Source organism: Cupressus sempervirens, chromosome 5 (genome assembly GCF_028749045.1).
Source record: "Cupressus sempervirens isolate cs-2001-9-10 chromosome 5, ASM2874904v1, whole genome shotgun sequence".
Taxonomy (NCBI): domain Eukaryota; kingdom Viridiplantae; phylum Streptophyta; class Pinopsida; order Cupressales; family Cupressaceae; genus Cupressus; species Cupressus sempervirens.
Window position 1 is genome coordinate 745,877,503 of NC_143122.1, and position 23,137 is coordinate 745,900,639.

General features: G+C 37.9%; 1 protein-coding gene across 4 annotated transcripts in view; it reads right to left on the bottom strand.

Annotated features, from left to right (window-relative positions):
* Positions 1–23,137, bottom strand: part of LOC149558067 (P-loop containing nucleoside triphosphate hydrolases superfamily protein) — a 259,235-nt gene that overhangs the window by 234,149 nt on the left and 1,949 nt on the right. For all 4 annotated transcript variants that reach the window (XM_089832470.1, XM_089832471.1, XM_089832473.1 and 1 more), the window contains exon 2: positions 21,851–21,944. In XM_089832470.1, the coding sequence (XP_089688596.1) occupies positions 21,851–21,944 (94 nt within the window). The remainder of the gene's footprint in view (positions 1–21,850; positions 21,945–23,137) is intronic.

Below are 23,137 nucleotides of genomic sequence, written 5' to 3' on the forward strand. Positions count from 1 at the left end.
TGGTTGAGATGGGATCCTCGAAACCATCCTAACGGACACCATTGTGGATGGCGGGTCCTGGGTGAACGTTCTCCCCGAGGAGACATGGAAAAAAACAGGGCAAGCCTACCCTGTGGCCACCCACATTCAACCTGCTCAACACCGACCAACAGGAGATAAAGCCCTTAAGGACTCTGATGGCTCAACAAGTAACAATCGGGACGCAGTGATTTGTGTTGGATTTCGTAGTGATTCCCTTGAAGAAAAAGGGATATGACGCCATTATTGGAAGAGGATGGTTGGTAGCCACTAAAGTCAATCACAACTGGAAGAAAAATATTTTGTCGATGGAAAGCGGAGGGCACAAGTTTGCCATTGATCTCCGAACTCAAATCATAAGTGAAGAAATGGCACCATCGTCGATATCTAAGTCAAACAGGGAACATCAGACAGATGAGGTAAGAGCCTGTATGGATCCAAACGACGAAGGGATTTTAGAATTGGAAGAATGTTCAAGAGACGAGACCAATTCACTGAAAGGACTTTTCCATTGACAAATGGAAGATTATGAGCTCTTCCATTCTTACATGCTTGTCATCGAGGACCCTGAAGATGAGGAGGTAATTCCACCGAAGTTCGTGGAATACAAAGAAGGCAACGCGGAGATCATTGCTTTGAAGGGAAAGCTATAAGATATGAAGAGTCGTCAATAGAGGCTACGAATCTTGGCAATGCAGAGAATTCGAGGAACATACTTGTTGGAGACAACTGGAACCCTGTACTGAAGGCCACGGCATTTAAAATCTTTATAGAGTATAGAGATGTGTTTGCGTTGACTTACAAGGATTTAAAAGGGGTCCCGCCAGACATGTGTCCACCACATACCCTTGGTACTCGAAGCCATACCTATGCAAAAGCGACTATACAAAATGAACAAGAACAATGAATTCCACATAGATGAGGAAATACAATGAATGCTGGAAGCTAGCATAATATTCAAAGTTCAAACAAGTGAGTGGGTATCACCAATTGTAATATCCATGAAGAAGAACGGGATCCAAATTCAGATGTGTGGATTTTCAATGCCAAAATGCAGTCACAATAAAAGATCCCTTTCCAATCACATTCACTGATACAATTCTGGAAGAAGTGGCAGGACACAAGATGTATTCCTTCATGGATGGATTGTCTGGCTATAACCAGATCTCCATTGCTAAAGAAGATAACCTCAAAATTACTTTTGTGGTGGACGATGGGGTGTATGCTTACAACAGAATGCCCTTCGGATTGTGTAACGCACCTTCTATGTTTCAAAGGATCATTTTGCACATATTTGAAAAAATTGTTAATGTTTAGTGTTAGAAGAAGCAAAACATGGATTATTTGATATACTGAATATTACTGATGATTCTATAAATTGCATGGACATAGGCATATATATATATATGCCTATGTCCTTGTAATATTATATGGATTATCGGCAATCTCTTGAAATACTGTTATCTAAGTTTCATTGACTATCGGTAGCCTTTATTGTGATCGGGCTCCTTTATTATATCGAGAGATAATCTCATTATCATGTCATTTATATTCTTACTATCAGGCACATATATTAATCAAGGTTGTTTATCATTGTTGTAAAGGAACATGCCTCCGAAGAGGCATTCCTCTACGTGGCCCAAGGGCCACATAGAGACATGACTCTTCGGAGTCATGTCTTATGTTCACATATTTATGTGCACTCTGGCCACAGGGAAAGATATCAATCCACGGCATTCAAAGTACCTGCAGTTAATAAATAACTATTGTAAGAACATTGCTCTCTATTAATATTATTGCATCAGTCACATTGCACTTCAATTATTACAGTATACAATTTGAAGAAGAAACATAAACTGTGATCGCTGCTATAGAAGAAGTAAATACATTCAGCATTATTCAAGTAAGATATTCTCTGCAAGCATTTATTTTGTAATTGTTTTATCTATCAAAGATCCACAATTATTAACATGGTATCAGAGCTATACTGATAGGAAAACTATTGAAAAGTATTAATTCAAAATCTAAATTTCAAAAGTTAAAGAAAGAGGTTTTAAAATCAAAGCATTAAAATGGTGAATCACGTAAGAATAGAAGATAGGCTAGATGGAGCATCAAATTTCTCATCTTGGAAAATCTGATTATTAATAGTGCTAAAAGAAATGGAATTAGAAAAATACATTGAATCAAATCTACCCATGCCTAAAAGTGAATTTGAGAAAGTGACGTGGAAAAAGCATAATAATAAAGCAATGAAGATCATTATAGACTCAGTAAAGGATCATATACTTCCATCTATAGCCAATCTTCAAACTGCATTTGAAATGTTCTCCTCCATTTAAAATACATTTGAAATCAACAATACAAGTAGATTATTAACTTTAAAACAAGATCTACTTTATATAAAGATGAAAAGTGGAGAATCTATAACCTCATATTTCTTAAGAATTATTGAATTAAAAGATCAACTTGCAACTATGAAAAACCAAGTGGATGATAAGGAACTAAGCATGATTGCTCTTAGAGGTCTTTCTCTGTCATGGAAAACCTTCATTCGAGGTTTAAGTTCACGACCCAAACTTTTGAAATTTGATCAACTAAAAAATGAATGTACTCAAGAGGAATCCAGACTAGCTTCCAGAGGACTAAGTTCAAATCAAGAGGGAGACATCCAAGCACCATACACTAAATCAAATAAGAAAAGAAAGTTTAAGAATAACAAGAAGGATTTCAACAAAAATCACAAATCTCACAAACGTGACTGGTCCAAAGTTAGATGTTTTAAATGTGATAAGCTTGGTCACTCTTATTAGGTATATCCAAAAAAGCAGAAAATTCAAGCAGCTTTAGCAGAAGTCAAAGAAGAAAATGTTGAGAAAGTGGATAAAAAAAATTATGCATTCTACTTAGCCCTCTCAAGCGAATTAAACACTAATCACAATATTTGGATCATAGATAGTGGAGCTTCTCGTCACACCACCGGATTTAAGGATAAGTTCGAAACTTTCACAAATCAGGAATCAAAAGAAATAACCATTGGAGATAATTCCTCTCACCCTATTAAAGGAATTAGTTCTTGTTCTATATAACTGAATTTTGGAATCACATTTCAACTAAAGAATGTCTTATATGTAACAGGGATCAAAAGAAACCTTGTCTCTATCTTTGGACTTGCCGATCAAGGGTACAGAATTGCATTTCAAGAAGATAGAGTTCTATCTTGGCCTAAGAACTCAACTATTAAGAAAGCCATCTCCATTGGAGTCAGAGATGGAAGTCTTTATAAGCTTTATAATAACCAAAATCCTAATTTAAACTTAACCCTTAGTATCGATAAGTCAATTTCCTCTGAAATTTGGCATAGGAGACTAGGTCATCTTAACTTTCGAGCCTTATCATCTATAGGGAAAATTGGAAAAGGTCTACCTAATCTGAAAGCTGATCATTCAAGTATTTGTAAAGGGTGTGCATTAGGTAAAAATACTAAACATTCCTTCCCTAAATGTGATCATAAATCTAAATCCATTCTTGAATTGATTCATACAGATCTTTGTGGTCCTATGTCAGTCCCCTCTCTTAATGGGTGTCTTTTCTATATAATTTTCGTTGATGATTACTCTAGGAGAACTTGGATCTATTTTCTAAAACAAAAGGAGTCATTTGAGGTCTTATCCAAATTTAAAAAATTTAAAGCCTTAGTTGAAAATCAATCAGGGCAAAAGATCAAAACCCTAAGGTCTGACAATGGAGGTGAATACATATATGATATCTTCAAAAACTTATGTATTTTTGTTGGGATTAAGAGGGAGTTTTCTGTACCTTATAATCCTCAACAGAATGGAATAGTTAAAAGGAAAAATAGATCTATTGTTGAATCAGCCAGAGCCATGTTACATGATCAAAATCTTCGTTATTCATTTTGGGCTGAAGCATCTAATATTATAGTCTACATACAAAATCGATGCCCTCACTCCGTACTAAAAAATACCACCTCAAAAGAAGTATTTACAGGCATTAAACCAAATTTAAGCCACCTAAGAATATTCGAATGTCCAGTCTAGATTCACATACAAAAAGAGAAAAGAAAGAATTTGGAGCCTTCCGAGAAAAAGGGAATATTCATTGGATATAGTGAAACTACAAAAGGATACAGAATCTACATTCCTAGGCAAAGGACAATTGAAATTAGAAGAGATGTAATATTTGAAGAAGACACAGCCTTTAAAATTTATAGTAATAGTGATGAATCAATTTCTAAAGAAGATTAACCTACAAAAATTGAGAGGGAGGATGATTCTGATTTCTCTTCCATGTCTAATCATATAGAACCTGAAGACATCGACAATAACAATAAAAAGAGACCTCTTTGAGCTAGGAAAATGTTAGAAGAAAATCAAGTTGAACCAGATGAAGTAATTCAGGAAAGCAAAAGGACCAGAAATCAATCTTGTTATGTTGCATTGCTATCTGAACTCATAAAATCTGAACCTGCTAATATTGAAAAAGCACTTTCACATTAATCATGGAAGGAAGCAATAATTGAGGAATATAACTCTATATTAAAGAATGACGTATGGGATGTTGTACCAAGATCTAAGAACAAATCAATTGTCTCTTCAAAATGGTTATTCAAAATTAAACATGCATCAGCTGGTAGTATTGAAAAATACAAGGCAAGATTTGTAGCCCGAGGCTTCTCTCAGAAAGAAGGTATTGATTATAAAGAAATTTTTGCCCCTGTTGCCAAGTACACTTCAGTCAAAACAATCCTAGCAACTGCAGCATTTAAAGGATGGAACGTACATCAGATGGATGTCAAAACAGCATTTCTCAATGGGAAGATTGAAGAAGAAGTTTGCATTGAACAACCAGAAGGGTTCAATACTTATGACAGCAAAACTCATGTTTGTAAATTAAAGAAAGCACTTTATGGACTCAAACAGGCTCCCAGTGCCTGGTATGAAAGAATAGATAACCACCTATTAAAATTAGGATATGCCAAAAATGAAGCTGACCCAAATCTGTACTTCAAAACTGATGGTGATGATATGATTATTCTTGTATTATATGTTGATGATTTGCTAATTACAGGTGAGGAACATCTCATAAAGAAATGTAAGCAAGAACTCACCGCAGAATTTGAAATGAAAGACTTAGAGTTACTTCATTACTTTCTGGGATTAGAAGTCTGGCAACAAGACAACTGTATCATACTAAATCAAGGAAAATATACAATTGATATCTTAACCAAATTTGGAATGATGGAATGTAAACTAGCTGCTACTCCTATGGAAATAACTCTACACAAATTAAAAGATGATATGAACAAATCTGAGGCTGCAGATCCTACTTACTACAAACAAATTATTGGATCCCTGATGTATATGGTCAATACTCATCTTGACATATGCTATGCAACTCACACCTTGAGTCAATTTATGTGTGCTCCTAAGAAGATACCTCTACATGCAACTAAATATATGTTGAAATATCTAAAAGGCACTATTGGAATGGGAATCAAATATGACAAAGTCAACATTGAACCACTTGGATATTCAGATTCTGATTGGGCTGGAAGCTCCGTTGAGCAGAAGAGTACTTCAGGATATTGTTTCAGTCTTGGATCTAGTATGATTTCTTGGTCTAGTCGAAAATAAACTTCAGTAGCATTGAGTTCCACGGAAGCTAAGTACATTGCGTCTTCCTTGGGTGCTAGAGAAACAGTATGGCTATGAAAGTTGCTATCAGATCTCTTCAAAAGACATTTGAAGCCCACTGTGATTTATTATGATAATCAAAGTTGTATTAAACTTTCCTCTAATCCAATGTTTCCCAACCGCTCCAAACATATTGAAATTATATTTCATTACATCAGAGATATGGTGAATCGAGGAGTTATTCAATTAGAATACATGTGTACAAATGAGCAAATAGCTGATATCCTTACCAAGCCTCTTGCCAAAGTGAAACTGAAATACTTTAGAGAAAAACTTGGTATGATTAATTGTAATGATAAATTTTTGAAATAAAATATTTATTTCATTTGAGTTTATGCTTCTATTGGTTACTTAGTAGCATTTGATATGTAATGAAAGGTGACGATCTTTCATGGACATATTCATTTGAAGGAAATTATTTACAAGGTGACGATCTTGTAAATGATAAACCTACGCGTGTATTATATGGGCATCTCTAGACATTGCTTAAGTGCAAGTAGAGATAATATGAGCATCTCTAATGCAAGTAGAAATTATAGACGCATCTCTAGACATTGCTTAAGTGCAAGTAGAGATTATATATGCATCTCTAGACATTGCTTAAGTGCAAGTAGAGATTATGTGTATATCATGGACATCTCTAGACATTGCTTTAAGTGCAAGTAGAGATCATTTACTATTCATATTGTGTTGATTATATGATGATTTTGACTTATTGATGTTTTACTTCTCCCTTGCTAAAGAGGGAGTGTTAATGTTTGGCGTCAGAAGAAGCAAAACATGGATTATTTGATATACTGAATATTATTGTTGATTCTATAAATTACATGGCTATAAGCATGCACATATATATATATATGTGTGTGTGTGTGTGTCCTTGTAATATTATATGGATTATCGGCAATCTCTTGAAATACTGTTATCAAGTTTCATTGACTATCAACAGCCTTTATTGTGATCGGGCTCCTTTATTATATTGAGAGATAATCTCATTATCATGTCGGTTATATTCTTACTATCGGGCACATATATTAATCAAGGTTGTTTATCATTGTTGTAAAGGAACATGCCTCTGAAGAGGCATGCCTCTACGTGGCCCAAGGGCCACGTAGAGACATGAGTCTTCGAAGTCATTTCTTATGTTCACATATTTATGTGCACTCTGGCCGTAGGGAAAGATATCAATCCACGGCATTCAAAGTCCCTGTAGTCAATAAATAACTATTGTAAGAACATTGCTCTCTATTAATATTATTGCATCAGTTACATTGCACTTCAGTTATTACAGTATATAGTTCAAAGAAGAAAGATAAACTGTGATCACTGCCAAAGAAGAAGTAAATACATTCAGCATTATTCAAGTAAGATATTCTCTCCAAGCATTTATTTTGTAATTGTTTTATCTATCAGAGATCCACAATAATTAACAAAAATGTCGTAGGAAACTTCCAAGCATTTTTAGATGATTGGTCCATCTTCAGTGGACGAGACAACCACTTGAAGGCACTCCAAGAATGTATGGAGAGGTGTTGGCAGGCAAGGTTGGCATTGAATCCAAAAAAATATCAGTTCATGGTTCCTCAAGGCAAACTACTTGGGCACATTGTTTGCAAGTCAGGATTGAAGACCGACCCCAACAAAGTAAGGGTGATCATGGAAATGGAAGCCCTAACAGAGGTATCTGGAGTCAAGTCTTTTCTCGGGCACATTGGATATTATAGACGGTTCATAAATAACTACACCCGAATTGCTCTTCCTCTGGACAAGTTGACATGGAAGGGGGAACCGTACATCTGGAGTTCCGAGCAGGAGACTGCCTTCACAGAATTGAAAAACAGATTATTGGGGATGCCCATCTTGGCATACCTGAACTGCAACAAGGAGTTTCACGTCCATGTGGACGCTTCAAACTTCGCCATAGGTGCAATGTTGGCGCAAACCGATAACCATGGCCTAGATCACCCAATATATTTCACAAGTCAACTACTTTCAAAGGCCGAGAAGAATTACAACACCACTGAAAGGGAGGCTCTTGGGATGGTGTACTCGGTACAAAAATTCTAACATTACATATTGGTTACACCATATACCTTTTACGTGGATCACCAAGCGTTGATGTACCTAGTGAACAAACCAATTATCCAAGTCAGGATTAGCATCATGTTTGTTGCTACTGCAAGAATTCACCTTCAACATCATTATGCGACCCTAGAAGAGTCATGTCATTGCAGACCAGCTCTCCCATATCAGGTGCGGAGAGCCACTGGAAGGGGTCAATGATGATTTTCCAGATGTACACTTGTTCAAAATCGCCATTCTTCCAAGATGGTACAAGTCCATTGGGAATATCTACCGACGTCTCAATTTCTGAGAGAGATGGCGCCAGGCGAATGGCGAAAAGGAGCCGAACTTTCCAACTGATAAATGGTTTCCAATACAAGATAGGTCCTGATCAAGTGCTGAGGCGATGTGTAATGGAAGAAGAAAAGCACAGTATTCTGAGGGAAGCACATGAAGGTCCGGTAGGCGGCCACATAGGACTCGACACAACGGCACGGAAGGTTCTGCTTGCTGGGTTATGGTGGCCCACACTTTACAATGATGCATGGGAATGGGTATTGAATTGCGATACATGCCAGAGAGTCGGCAAACCACTCAAGACGGACTTCATGCCATTAAACTCATCCGACGCCCAAGAGTTGTTTGAACATTGAGGACAAGATTTCATTTTATCAAACCCATCCAACGCCCATGAGTTGTTTGAACGTTGAGGACTAGACTTCATGGGTCTGTTGAAGGCGAGTAGGGCCCGACGTTGCTGATATGTGGTGGTGGCCACGGAGTATTTAACAAAATGGGTAAAGGCACGGGCACTACCCGAAAACTTTGCAATAAGTACGGCAAAGTTTCTGTATGAACAAATCATCACACGGTATGCCATACCTATCCTTGTCGATACATAGTGGTGGCCATGGAGTATTTAACAAAATGCGTAGAGGAACGGGCACTACCCAACAACTCTGCAATAAGTACGACGAAGTTTTGTATGAACAAATCATCACACGGTATGGCATACCTATCCAGTTGACAAGGGACAGAGGGGGTCAAATTATGATATTGCTACCAGGATTTAACTGTGTTATTTTGAGTCAAACTCATTGACCCATGTTTCATGAGTAGTGATTCATCATGAATCCATCTCTCATGACAATAACTGGAACAATTAGCACTCATTAGATCTAGGTGATGCTCACAAGGATGAAGTACCGAGACTTCCTGAGAGGTCACCCATACCAGTACTACTCCAGCCTAAGTGCGCTTAACTACGGAGTTTCCTCCATGGTTAAACCCAAAGCTTGTAACCCCATTTGCAAAACCTTCACCAAGTGTTGTGCCTTATGAACCATTCATTAGAAAGCCCCTTAAGCTCATTAATTGATAAGTAGGAGATAATTTCCACAGCAAGTCAAATTGTGATATTGCTATCAGGATTTAACTATGTGATTTTAAGTCAAACTCATTGACCCATGTAATCAAAGGGGGTCACTTTGTCAATCACGTGATCAGATTACTAACAATAGAATTCAAGATTTTTTATTCGTTGTCAAGTCCGTATTACCCACGAGCTAATGGCCAGGCAAAAGCAACAAACAAAATCCTTGTGGCCATCATATATAAATCATGCGAAGTTTGAACAAGCAGACTAGGAAGAAAAGTTGCCTTTGACACGGTGGGCCTACCGAACCACATTCAAAGTCACAATTGGACAAACGTCATTCTAGTTAATGTTTGGCCAAGAAGTCGTGGTACTAGCCGAATTTATGGTCCTAAGTCTGCGGATTGCAATTGAAAATAGACTCGGAGATATGGAGAGTCTACAAGAACACTTATACAAACTGAACAAATTGGATGAATGGAGATTAACAGCACAATGGGCAACAGAGGTAGTGCAGACCCGACGGAAGGCATGGCACGAAAAACATCTGAAAAGAACAAGGTTTCAGCCAGGCCAACGCGTGCTTTAGTACAATGGCCACAACGAGATAAAACTGGAGAAATTCAAGGTTAAATGGCTCAGACCATATAAAATCGGAGAAGTAAGCGACAATGGTTCCATAAAACTATGGACCTTGGACAGGCGAGAAATTCCTAAAGCCATCAATGGATCCAACCTCAAAATTTATCACGAATGGCAAGAAGGTGAAATGAGTGGTAATTCGACTTGGAGTTTTTTTTAAAAAATTAAAATTAAAAAATGAAGGAAAAAAAAATTAAAATGAAGCAAAAAAATTAAAAAGGAAATCATTCCACGAACAAGCAGCCACGGACAGTTGTCCCATACACATGGTTGTGGATATATGGTCCCGTGGAAACATGACCGCAAACATGTTGACCCACAATGTTATCATGTTGTCCCGCAGACATGTTGTCTCGCGGGTTTATCATGTTGCCCGTGGACAAGCATCCGAAAAAAGACTAACCAAGGAATATGTGCCGCAAGACAAAAGAAAAACTCCATCGAAAAGAAAACAAAACTCGTTGTAGAGAATAAAAGACCACCTGCGAAGCAAAACAAAGAAATAAGGAGCATGTGCGAGAAGGGAAAGCACAAAGCAAGGGGGAAAGGTTTGTGGTGAGGGAAGAGAAGTATGCAGTCCACGGAAGAGGGAGAAGGGTAACCGGTCAAGGAAGAAGTTCTCTGTCTGCCAAGAAGCGCAAAAGCCTGCAACCGCATCATAGGAAGAAGGGAAACCAACAAGGGAAGAAGTTTTTCGTCCGCCAAAGAGAAGAGAGTCTGTGGGGAAGGAAAAGAGCAAGTCGGCGAGGAACAAAACAAAACATTTTTGCATAGACTCCCGTAACAACACAAACCGCTACAAGGGAAGAAGATAAGGAGGACAACAATCGCTAAGCAGGAAAAAGTAGAACATACACGGAAAAGTGAAAACACACAGTTGCAAGGGCACATCCAATGAAGCAGTATAGAAGTCCATGGCAAAGTGAAATACATTTCGCATAGAAGTGAAAGCCCTAACCATCGTCACAATAAAGACAAAATACAGGACGGTTAATCAATTAGTATGCATTCCGCAGGGAAGAGAAGGAAGTGGAAAGCCAAGTTGAAGGAAAATAGTATGGAAAAGAATGCGAGGGTGTTGGCTTCGGGAGTCTGAGTTGCAAGGCCGACAACAAGCAACAAGAAACAGAAGGTCAAGGCCGACTTGTCACATCTCACAGTTCAATTCGAAGGGTTGAATAGCAGTGAGTGCTACAAATGGTGGCAAGAGACGGCGAATACAGACCTAATCAAACAAATTCTGATCCATGCCCAAGTCAACTGGGCAATACAACTCCCCGTGTTCTCCATTAGGTTGTTTGAGACAATCCTAAGAACTATGATCGAAACCTACAACAGGAACAATTGAACTAGCACATTTGTCTACAAAAAGCATCAAATGACAGTCTCCTTCAAAGCTCGAGATTTCAGTAGGGTCTTGGCATTCCTGGCCAAGGAGGTCGCAAAGTGGTGACCAAGAATCACAAGTTGTCGCAAGAACACAAGGAGTATTGGGTAAAATTGGTGGGACGCAACCTCACACCAAAGGAATTTGAGTCTGTTGTGAAAGGTACCAAGAGTCGAGGACTACGGCGAGATTTCATCCGAGAGGGCCATTGAAGATGTATTATGGATGTAATAAAAAGCAGATTAACCGGGGTGAGTAGAGCCTCAAATATCGCCCTGCCTCATATTACATTCATGAATGGCATCACGAATGGTACTGTGTATGATTGGGCCATGGTCCTCACAAATGATCTTTCTTTTGGGTGTAAGGTCTCTATGATAAGGTGACGACCTTAACAATAGATTGAACTATTATCATATGACTTCATTAAGTTGTTGTCCCGAAATGTGTCGATAACTATGATAACAGATGATCATGATCAACTTCATTAAGTTGTTTTCCTAGAATGAGCCGGAAATCATGATACTACTTGTGTTGGTTAATTCTGAGTTCTTGATAAATTATCATGATGGACTACATTAACTTGTTGCCGCGGACTGTGTCGAAGACCATGACAACTAATCTATTACGATAGACTACATTAAGTTGATCTCTTAGAAGATTCTTGAAAATCGTAATACTTAACATGGAAACTATGATGTTGTTCTAAGATCAAGATTATTATCTGATAGACTTCATTAGATGTTGTCCCGGAGTGTCGAAAATCAAGTAACTCATATCTCTTTGATGTTCCATTGATAAGCATTACAAAGTTGATGTAAATGCACATATCAAAAGAATACCTATAGGATGTTGGCCTTTAAACATTTTTATGAGATTCAATCCTCTTTTGCTAAGAGGGAGTGTTAAGAATATAGCTTCATTTGGATTGAAGTGAATAATATTTTATAATTAATTTGATAAATGTATATATGATTGAATAGGAATTATATATATATATATATATATATATATATATATAAAGAATACCTATAGGATGATGGCCTTTAAAAATTGTTATGAGATTCAATCCTCTTTTACTAAGAGGGAGTGTTAAGAATATAGCTTCATTTGGATTGAAGTGTAATATTTTATAATAAATTTGATAAATATATATGATTGAATACGAATTATATATATATATATAGATATATATATATAATGGAGGACACAACCCAAGACTAGAAAGAACACAACAGGAAAAGGGAAATATTATTATCAATAAAAATTTGCTACTACATTCAGTACAAAGAAAAAAACCCCAAAGACATGCCCTATGGGCTTACAATAGCCTGATATTAGAGAAAAATCCTCCTCACAGTACCTTCTCCCAGACTCCACTGAGAATTGCCTTTACAATGCCAGAAATGTTCTTAAATAAACCCCAATTGGTTTAGGGTTAGGAATACATTCTAGAATATGTCAATTGGCATCCACCACCAAAACAAAAGGTTCTAGAAATCACGTTAGAAGTCAGTGTAAAATTAGAAGAATCTAGAAACGGTAGCCCAACTTTTGAGAGGCATAACTTTTGAACCGAGACTCCGATTGACGAACTGTTTACATTTCCGAAAAGCTCTCGAAGCGCTCTATAGCCCTATAGACCAGCTTCGCTCGTCCCCCATTTTTTGGGCCCGTACGAGGCCGTTTAGTGCCTCAAATCTGACTTTAAAACGCTCTTAGGAGGTCTCCAGGCAACTTAAAACTGCAATAACTTTCTAACCGTAAAGCCTTTTGACCTGATTCTTTTCCTAGAGTGTTTTAAATTACAAGTACAATCATCCCTCCCACTTACACCTTCTAACTCATCATAATTATGGCTCAATTAAAAAATACCCCTTTTTTGCATTGGCACGTATCCCAAGGTGCTCAAAAACTCTAACCTAGAAAACTGATAGTGGAACTGTGAGAGTTGGAACCTTTATTTGACCCAAATGGGTATCCAAAAATGAAAGCACATTAAACAGAAACTATCTCTAAGCATATTTTTTGGGTGATACAGGATTGCCCTTACACCACTAGATGCTCCTGCATCAGATACCCAGGGTAGATTGAAAAGTGACCGTGTCACTTTATAGTTGGTAGAAAAAAACCCAAATGGAAAACCTCTGCTACTAATATCCAAGTTGAGTCTTCTACGGGTCGTCCTTTCCACTTCACCAAGTACTTTTCATACTGTCTATTTCTAGTACTCTGACCAACACGACTATCCACAATCTCCTCCATCTCCTCCTTCTTAGAAGTAGGAATTGGACATGGCTCCAGCATCAACCCTTCATCTGCACCATCATCATGATATTCTGTTAAGTTTGCAATGTTGAAGACGGAGAAATGTGAATCCCATCTGGCAACTCCACCTCATATGCATTTCCCGAGTCATGTTTCTTCAAAATTTTGCAAGGGCCAAATTTCTTCATCTTCAGCTTGTTGTAAGTACCCACTGGAAATCGTTCCTTTCCTAAGTGTACCATAACCAAATCCCCTACTCGGAACTCTTTGTCTCCTCCATTGATCTGCCCTAGCTTTATACTATTGATTCATCTTGGTAATGTGTGCATGGACCTCCTCATTTAGGCTCTTGACATGTTCAGCAAATTCTTCTGCCCTGGCACTTGTCCTCTCCCCTTGCTCCATCTTTCTCAATTCTGGTGTAGTCCTTGGGCTACTTCTATACACAATTTGGAATGGTGATCTACCCGTACTCCTATTTATAGAATTATTGTAGGCAAATTCTGCTTGTGGTAGAATCAAATCCCATCCCTTGGGCTTATCCCCCACTAAACACCTCAGAAATTGCCCAAACTTCTATTTACCACTTTTGTTTGTCCGTCAATCTGCGGATGATGTGTAGCACTGAACTTCAATTCCGTCCTCAACTTCTTCCACAAAGTCCTCCAAAAATACCCCACAAATTTAGTATCTCTGTCGGAAACAATACTCTTTGGGAGACCATGTAGTCTCACCACCTCTCTGGAAAACAAATCTGCAATATGTACAGCATCATGAGTCTTGTGGCATGGAATGAAATGTGCCATCTTGGAGAACCTATCAACCACCACAAATATTGAGTCATTACCCCTTTGTGTCCTCGGCAATCCAAGAACAAAATCCATAGTTATGTCCTCCCAAGGCTTTGATGGAACAAGAAATGGCTGATAGAGTCCAGTATTGCGACTAAATCCTTTGGTTGCTTGACATACTTGACAACTCTGCACAAACTTCTTCACATCCTGTGACATTTGAGGCCATAAATATTGTTCTCTAAGAATGGCAATTGTCTTATCTCGACCAAAGTGTCCTGCCATCCCTCCACTGTGTTTTTCCTTGATCAAGTTTTCCCTCATAGAACTCCTTCGAAAGCATAATTGACTGCCCTTCAACAACATACCATCCTAAATCAAATAATCTAGCCACCTGGTCTTGTCTAGAGTAACAGGTTCTTTACAAGCCTTCCATGCTTCAGCAAAATCAGGATCCTCAGGGTACAAATTCTTGAGTTCATCAAACCCAACCACTTCAACCTGCATTACTGTCAGCAACAAGTGTCTCTTGCTCAATGCATCTACAACCCTATTAGACCTTCCACTTCTATGTTTCAACACAAATGCATAGCTTTGCATGAACTCTACCCACTTCAAATGTCTCTGATTCAATTTACCTTGGCTATTTAGGTACTGCAATGCTTGGTGATCAATATACAAGACAAATTCTTTTGGCAACAAATAATGCCTCCATTTCTTTAAGGCCTAAACGATTGCATAGAACTCCTCATCATAAACAGAATACTTCTTCTTTGCATCATTCAATTTTTCACTAAAATATGCAATAGGCTTACCTTCTTGGCTCAATACAACCCCAATAGCACTGCCACTAGCATCACAGTCCACCTGGAACACCTTACTGAAATTAGGAAGTGTCAACACAGGTTGTTATGTCACCTTCTTCTTCAACAATTCAAAACTCCTTGCAGTTGTTGTAGTCCACTTGAACTCTTTTCTATCCCCCCTTATCGTTTCAATCAGAGGTGCACATATGCCACTGAAATTCCTAATGAACTTCCTGTAAAAACTAACCAAACCATGGAATGATCTCACCTCAGTAGCAAGCCTTGGAGTAGGCCATTCCAAGATGGCTTTTACCTTCTCTGGATCCATTTTGAGACCCTCAGATGATACAACAAACCCCAAGTAGACTAACTCTTTTTACACAAAGCTACACTTCTTCAAATTAATCAACAATTTCTCTTACCTCAACCTTTCAAGGACACTACGAATGTGCAATAAATGTTCATCCAAAGTCTTGCTAAAAATTAAATATCATCCAAATAGACAATAAGAAATTTTCCCAAGAATTTCTTTGGTACCTCATTCATAAGCTGCATGAAGGTGCTTGGCGCATTGGTCAGTCCAAAGGGCATGACTAACCACTCATATAGACCCTCCTTGGTCTTGAATGTAGTCTTCAACTCATCTCCCTCTTGTATCTGTATCTGGTGATAGCCACTCTTGAGCTCTATCTTTGTGAAGTACTGAGCTCCACTCAAGCAGTCCATAAGATCATCCAATCTTGGCAAAGGGAACCGATATTTGAAGGTTATTCTATTTATAGCTCAAGAGTCTGTGCACATTCTCCACTCTCCATCCTTCTTTGGTGCCAGTACTGCAAGTACTGCACATGGACTTAGGCTCTCTCGAATCAAACCCTTCCTCAATAGCTCCTAAACCTGTCTGTTTAGCTCCTCAGTTTCAATAGGAGTCATCCTATGAGCAGCCTTGTTAGGCAAACTAGCTCCAGGGATTAAATCTATCTTATGACCAATTTGCCTTACTAGTGGCAACCCTTCTGGAACATTATCAGAGATGACATCTCCATACTCACTGAATATGCCTGAAACTTCAAGTGGAATTTCACTACTACCTTCGTTATCTTTTCTAGGAATCAACACATAACACATACGCTGATGTTTCATGCCATCTAAAAAATTTCTTCCATCAACAAGACATACCCTAGCACTACTACATACCTTTTCACCTTCCTTTATCAAGGGCTTCAGTTTGTGGCAAACTCCATCCTTTATCAAAGAGTAGGTATTTGCATGACCATCATGTACAGCATACCTATGAAACTGCCATAATCTACCCAACAATAAATGGCAGACATCCATTGGAATAATGTCACAGAGAACTTCATCATGGTAACTTCCAATCTTGAACTTCACCAAACATTGTTCACTAACTAGGACATTATGATCATCCTTCACCCAAGCAATCCAATAGGGTTGGGGGTGTTTCTCCCTCTTAAGCTTTAGCTTAGAGACCATCTCCTCTGACAACAAGTTGTCAGTGCTTCCACCATCAACAATCACATCACAGCATTTATCCTCGCACTTGCACCTGGTACGAAACAAACTCCTCCTTAGTCCAGGTTTAGTCTCACCGCTTAGTAAGACCCCTTCATTTACTAGAACCTCTCCTCTTTTTGCATCCTCTGAATGCGATGACTATGCATCCTCGTCCACATGAGCAACCCTTGCTTGACCATCAGCTCTCCTATCTGTCCTTCCTTGTCGTTGAGGGCATTCAAAGGCACAATGACCTTCTTCATTGCAATGAAAACAGGTACCACGGAAGCTTAGTCTTCCTGAACCTTGTCCACGTCCCCTACCTCTTCCTCTCTGATCTCCAAAGTTTTGATCACGGGAGCGGTTGAAACCCTCGTTCCTCTGGTTCCCACTAGTACCCACATCTTCATTTTTCTTCTGGTTCTCATTTCAGCCTCCAAATGACCTACCACCGCCCCTTCCTCCTTGACCGCACCCTCTTTGCCTTCCTTCAAACCTTTTGTCTAGCTTCTCTTCAACTCGCAGGGCAAAATGGTATGCCTCTTCAATGCTAGTCATTCTAACCAGACTTAACTCCTCCTGAATGCTAGGTCGTAACCCACTAAGGTAACAGGCAACCTTCTCCTTATTTGCTTCTGCATGCCCTGCCCTAATAAGAACTCAATTAAATTCCTCTGTATATTCCTGGACAGATTTTCTTGCTTGCTTTAACCCTTGCGTTTTCTTGAACAAATCAAGCTTGCAATCAACAGGAATGAACTGCTTCTTTAGTTTGTCCAACATGCGATCCCATTTTGTGATTTTCTCCTTTCCTCTTCTATTTCTTTCCAGTTGAATCTCTTGCCACCAGATTTTGGCATGGCCTTCACAAACTTAACCCTCTCTGGGTCTGATATCCTCATACTCAAAATACTCCTCTAGTTAATTGATCCAGTCGATCAACTCATCCAGGTTTAGATTTCTTGAAAACATACCCACATCAATTTTAGGTCTTTTTCCAAGCTTAGAAATGGCCCTAAAAAGCCTCTCCTCTGCCTGGTTTAGGACTTCCCTGTTGCCTTCTCCTTCCAGTCCAATATTTTCTTTTTCTTTATTTTCTTCCTCAATTTCGTCACCTGTGGCAACATTCATTCCTCTACGAATCTCCTGCTGCAATGCTTGAACTTGTCTCTAGAGGGCTCTAACCTCAGGAGTAACAACTCTGGCCCTTCCACCACGTTCCCTTCGTAGAGGCATCTTCTTGTCTCAAACCCACAACCACACAGTCCTGGTGCAAACTGCCTCACAGTCAGCGCTCTGTCTACACACTCAAGAAAACCTGCTCTAATACCACTTGATGGAGGACACAACCCAAGACCAAAATGAACACAACAAGAAAAGGGAAATATTATTATCAGTAAAAATATGCTACTAAATTCAGTACAAAGAAAACAGACCCAAAGACATGCCCTATGGGCTTACAATAGCCTGATTCTGGAGAAAAATCCTCCTCACAATACCTCTCCCAAACTCCACTGAGAACTGCCTTTACAATGCCAGAAATGTTCTTGAATAAACCCCAATTGGTTTAGGGTTAGGAATACATTCTAGAATATGCCAGTTGGCATCCACCGCCAAAAGAAAAGGTTCTAGAAATCACGTTAGAAGTCGATGTAAAATTAGAAGAATCTAGAAACGGTAGCCCAACTTCCAGGAGGCATAACTTTTGAACCAAGACTCTGATTGACGAACCGTTTACATTTCTAGAAAGCTTCGAAGCACTCTATAGCCTTATGGACCAACTTTGTTTGTCCTCCATTTTTCGGGCCCATACGAGACCGTTTAGTGCCTCAAATCTGACTTTGAAGCACTCTTAGGAGGTCTCCAGGCAACTTAAAACTGCAATAACTTTCTAACCGTAAAGCCTTTTGACCTGATTCTTTTTCTGGAGTGCTTTAAATTACAAGTACAATCATCCCTCCCACTTACACCCTCTAACTCATCATATTTATGGCTCAATTACAAAATAACCCATTTTTTGCATTGGCACATATCCCAAGGTGCTCAAAAACTCTAACCCAGAAAACTACTAGTGGAACTGTGAGAGTTGAAACTTTTATTTGACCCAAATGAGTATCCAAAAATGAAAACAAATTGAACAAAAACTATCTCTAAGCATATTTTTTGGGTGATACAGGATTGCCCTTACACCACTGGATGCTCCTGCATCAATATATATATAATTATAATCATAATTACATACAATATTGAATGGACGAATTACTAATAATATATTATTGTCTTCCTACGGGCAGAATGAAGTCTGCATTTCTCTTACCCAATGATCGAGAATTATGAATCTCCTACCTATCTCTAAGTCATGTTTGATAATCGCCAAATGGTATACTTAATCAAGCACAGTAAGTGCTAATGTGAATTGGTGCAATTTGTAATCATTGGCAATATAAGTGTGATTAGTTATAACCATGTAGGGTCATGACCCTATATGTCAATATATGTATATATATAGTACTATCGATGTTTGTTGAGATATCATAATCAATAGCAGTGGCAATTACATATCTACAGCAAGCATTCATTTTTATACAATAGCAGTCTTTATATTGTCAACGGCAAATATGTTCATCAATAATCAAGATTTGATAATACTTAGTACAGAGTTACATTACTACCATATTCTCAGTCAATACTAAGATCTTTGAAAAAAATAATATTCGTCAAGGGAGAATATACAAGTCTGTAATAAAAGTTGAAGTTCTCACTAGATATAAAAAGCCATTATTTCCTCTATCACTGGTCTATATTACTTTATACTTAGGCACATAATATAATTTATTTATTTCCTTTTGGCTCCCAATTAAAAGCCTTTTTGCTTTATACTTACGCACATTATATTAATTTCCTTTTAGCTCCCAGAAACGACCTTTTCAACCATATCAGAAATTATGACATGCAAGCTCATTGTTTCTTGTGTCCAAAATCTAAAACTTTTCAACCTAGTTCCAACGAGCTATGACACTAAGTGGCCAACATACAATACCAACAAAAATAGCAACCTCAACATATTTAGTTGAATAATAATAATTCACTCGTCTTGTGAAAATGACTGAAGAAGCATCAAAATCAAAATCTAATAACACAGGAATGATCTTGATAAAGAAAAACGATGAATGAACCTAACAGGGTGACTTACTAAAAATAAACAACCCCCTCCAAGATTATTGGGGCCCAAACTGGAAGCCAGAAATAAAAATTGAGAGCTTCACTCGGCTCCTCTAACTCAACTGAGCTCGTTGAAACCAACTATTGACTTACTATAAATAGTAAGTCCCTCGAAACGAAGCCAAAACTCACCATAGGCCACTGAAAAGCCTAATACCTCCACAACTGAGACCCTTAAATCCCACTATCAGCTCACGAGGGTCGCGATGATGAACTAAATAGGCCAACTACAAGAACCTAGACATTAAATTGAACATTATAAATGAAGTGGAGTTGAGCCTATTGTATAGATTTTTGTGTGGGAAAAATATCATATCCTTTGCATTGATTTATGAAGGTTACAAGGGTTACACTCAGGTCATTTAAATAAAATGAAATGAGGTCACTTTTGACAGTGATATAAGAAACGGAAAGATAACAATAGCTTAGTGTATGGTGAAAGAGGAAAAGGAAGGTTCTTCAACAATCAGAATGGTCATGAAGTGCAACGGACACTTGTCTAAGGATCAAACAAGATATTGAGTTTTACAAGCATCATGTGCAAGATGTGATTGTAGATACATGGTCATGATTGAAGGAAGACTATTGGCAAGCTTGACAGTAGCAACTCTAAGACAATATCTATGAAGAGAAGTGAAATGGAAGAATGATAGGCTGTTGAGTTTGCTGCAGCAGTATTCAACTAAAGGTTTGACTACAATCAGCCAAATGATTAAGGGCATGGTCCTGAGAGTGTGTTGATGAAGTCCACAAAAAAGGATTGGACAAGCAAAGAAAAGCACAGAAGGATACTAAATGCATAAAGGGGGAGTAAGTAGTGAGAAGATGATATTGAAGAACTATGATATTGCATAGCCTTATAGGTACAATGATAGAGATGAAGATTTAAAGGCATTGATTGTCATAAACGCAATGGCAAAGTCATGAAAATTATTTGGCAATCTGTATAGATTAGAGAAAAGATAGTTTGTGACGTAAGAAAAAGAGAGGCCTAGAAGAACAAGCAGATTACGGTGACAGTCTGCAAAGAGGAGTAACCTCCCACGAATTATAGGAGTGTGCAATCAAAGTTTGGTGGCAATTAATAGGGAAAAAAATTAACGATATCATATAAAGCATTGAACCTGACAATTAGGAAAGAATTTTCAAGGGCGTGAAAATATGTCAAGAAGAGAGACATCAACTTACAGTAATGAGAGCAGACTTGTCACTCTTAATGGCATTTCTCTGATTGCAAAACTCTCTACTTGACAGTGCTTACAGCATCACAATGCATTATGTCTCTGCTGTATTTTGCATTTTTTCAGGACTTAACAAATAGCACATGCAGATAGCAACCAATGGGATAGGCCTAGCACAACTCCTCAGCCTTCCAAATATGATCCCAAACTAGCTCCCAATTTCCTAATTGGATACTAAAATAGACGCCAATAGAATTTCCAGGTTCCAATAGAATGTAAATTCTAGCTTGTAATTGAATTGACCTTACTAATGCTCATGTTAAACTCTTCAAGGACATTAGTAGTACATCATCACAAAATAAGCCAATTGTCGACCAAAAGCTTAGATAACAAAAAAGCACTTAAATATAGTCATACACGAACGTCAAAATATAGTTGTTGTACATAACAAGTAGAAAATTTTACCATGTAAATGTAAATTGGGATAAATATAATGAAAAAATCTTTACCGAATACGTTTTAAAATACTAAAGCCTAAAGTGTTATAATTGATTAGTTCTTTCATTAATATAGTCCCCATTTGCATATTAGCTTAAAGAAGTTTAACCCATCAACAACAACAATTATAATGTATAGGGAAGATAAGAATACGAAAAAAAAGCTAAAAGCTCATAGTTACTCGTCTCTAAGAGGTTAAGAAAGATAACAGCACCAGCTCCAGGCCATTTGTGTGTTTTTTTTATTTGAATGCAGCTGCATTCTTGCATGATTGTATCTATATGGATATATGCTTCCAGTAGCTAAACATATGAATAAAAGAAGCAACTTATTAAAGCTGATATCAAACTATATCGAAAAAAGAACCACCTGAGCATGTATAATACAGTCCGCTCCAGACAGGACTACTGGTAATACCTGCTCCTGAACATCAGTAGGGACTACAAAGCCAACCTCCTCTACCCTGAAAGAGGATAACAAAAATTAGTAAACTCCTTAAATTTCAATCAAAACTTCAGCTATTTTATAGTTTCTCACCATATCCAAAGAATTTGGCCAAGGTGCAAGACCCGTAGCTCTTTCTCAAGTGTCCTAACCAACCCAAGATGTTAAACATAGACATAGTTTATCATGTGATGTGGAAGATATCCAAGGATTAGCATTTGGAATTTTTGAGAGCTAAAGAATTTTATTTAAGGTTGCCAGGTGACAACTTCACTAGCATAAATAACCACCTAACGATAAGTGAAATCCGGAAAGCTGAATCACAAACAATTATGATACTCTCTAGTCTAAACCACTACTGCAGCAAAAAGTCAACATAAATCTGCATGCACCCATTTTTAAGTGTCCTTATTTACATGAATTCAACAATAATTGATGTTTAAAAAATGGTGATAATTGCTGGTAAAGTGAGTTTTATCAGAAGTTCAAAAATTTAATTATATTTACATGTTTACAAGCTTTTGCTCACAACATCTTGTAATGCCTGCCCTTAGCCCATGCTTTCACCATATCATTTCACCAACAATGCATACTTACAAAATAACTCCTATACTAATTTATAACTATTGATTTAAAATAGACCTTCCAGCCTTTGCATGGACAATTCCTTCTCATTTTTTTCAATTATTTTGATCAGAACGAATGAAACAATGAATTTGACTCAAAAAACTACACAGTTGAATCCTGATAGCAATATCACAATCAATGAAACAGTTAGGGTGCAGCCCCATGGAGGGTCCTTCCACTGCAATTTTTCAGCAATATATGACTCCATATAATGTTATACTTCCGCAACAAGAAGTACAACAAACTCTTTCACTCAAATAAGAGTGAATGGCAAGTTTTTTCGTAGACATCAGAGGAGGAGCTGAAGATTTGTCCCATCTGCTTAAAAATTTAACTGCCAACAGGTCATTCCCAGTGACTTTAGACGCTTGTAAAACTCATAATTGAAATATTTTATGCTCGTTCAATAGCCATTTCCTGGCAAATTGTATCTGGGTGAATCATGGAGGTCCGTGAAAGTAGCCCTTTTCCATGGATGCGAAGCCTCAATAATGTCCAAACCTGCAATTCTCTTAACTATAGGAAAGGAAAAGTTGTGTTTTCAAATATTACTTGCACCCCAACACTTAAACACTTTTGGAATAA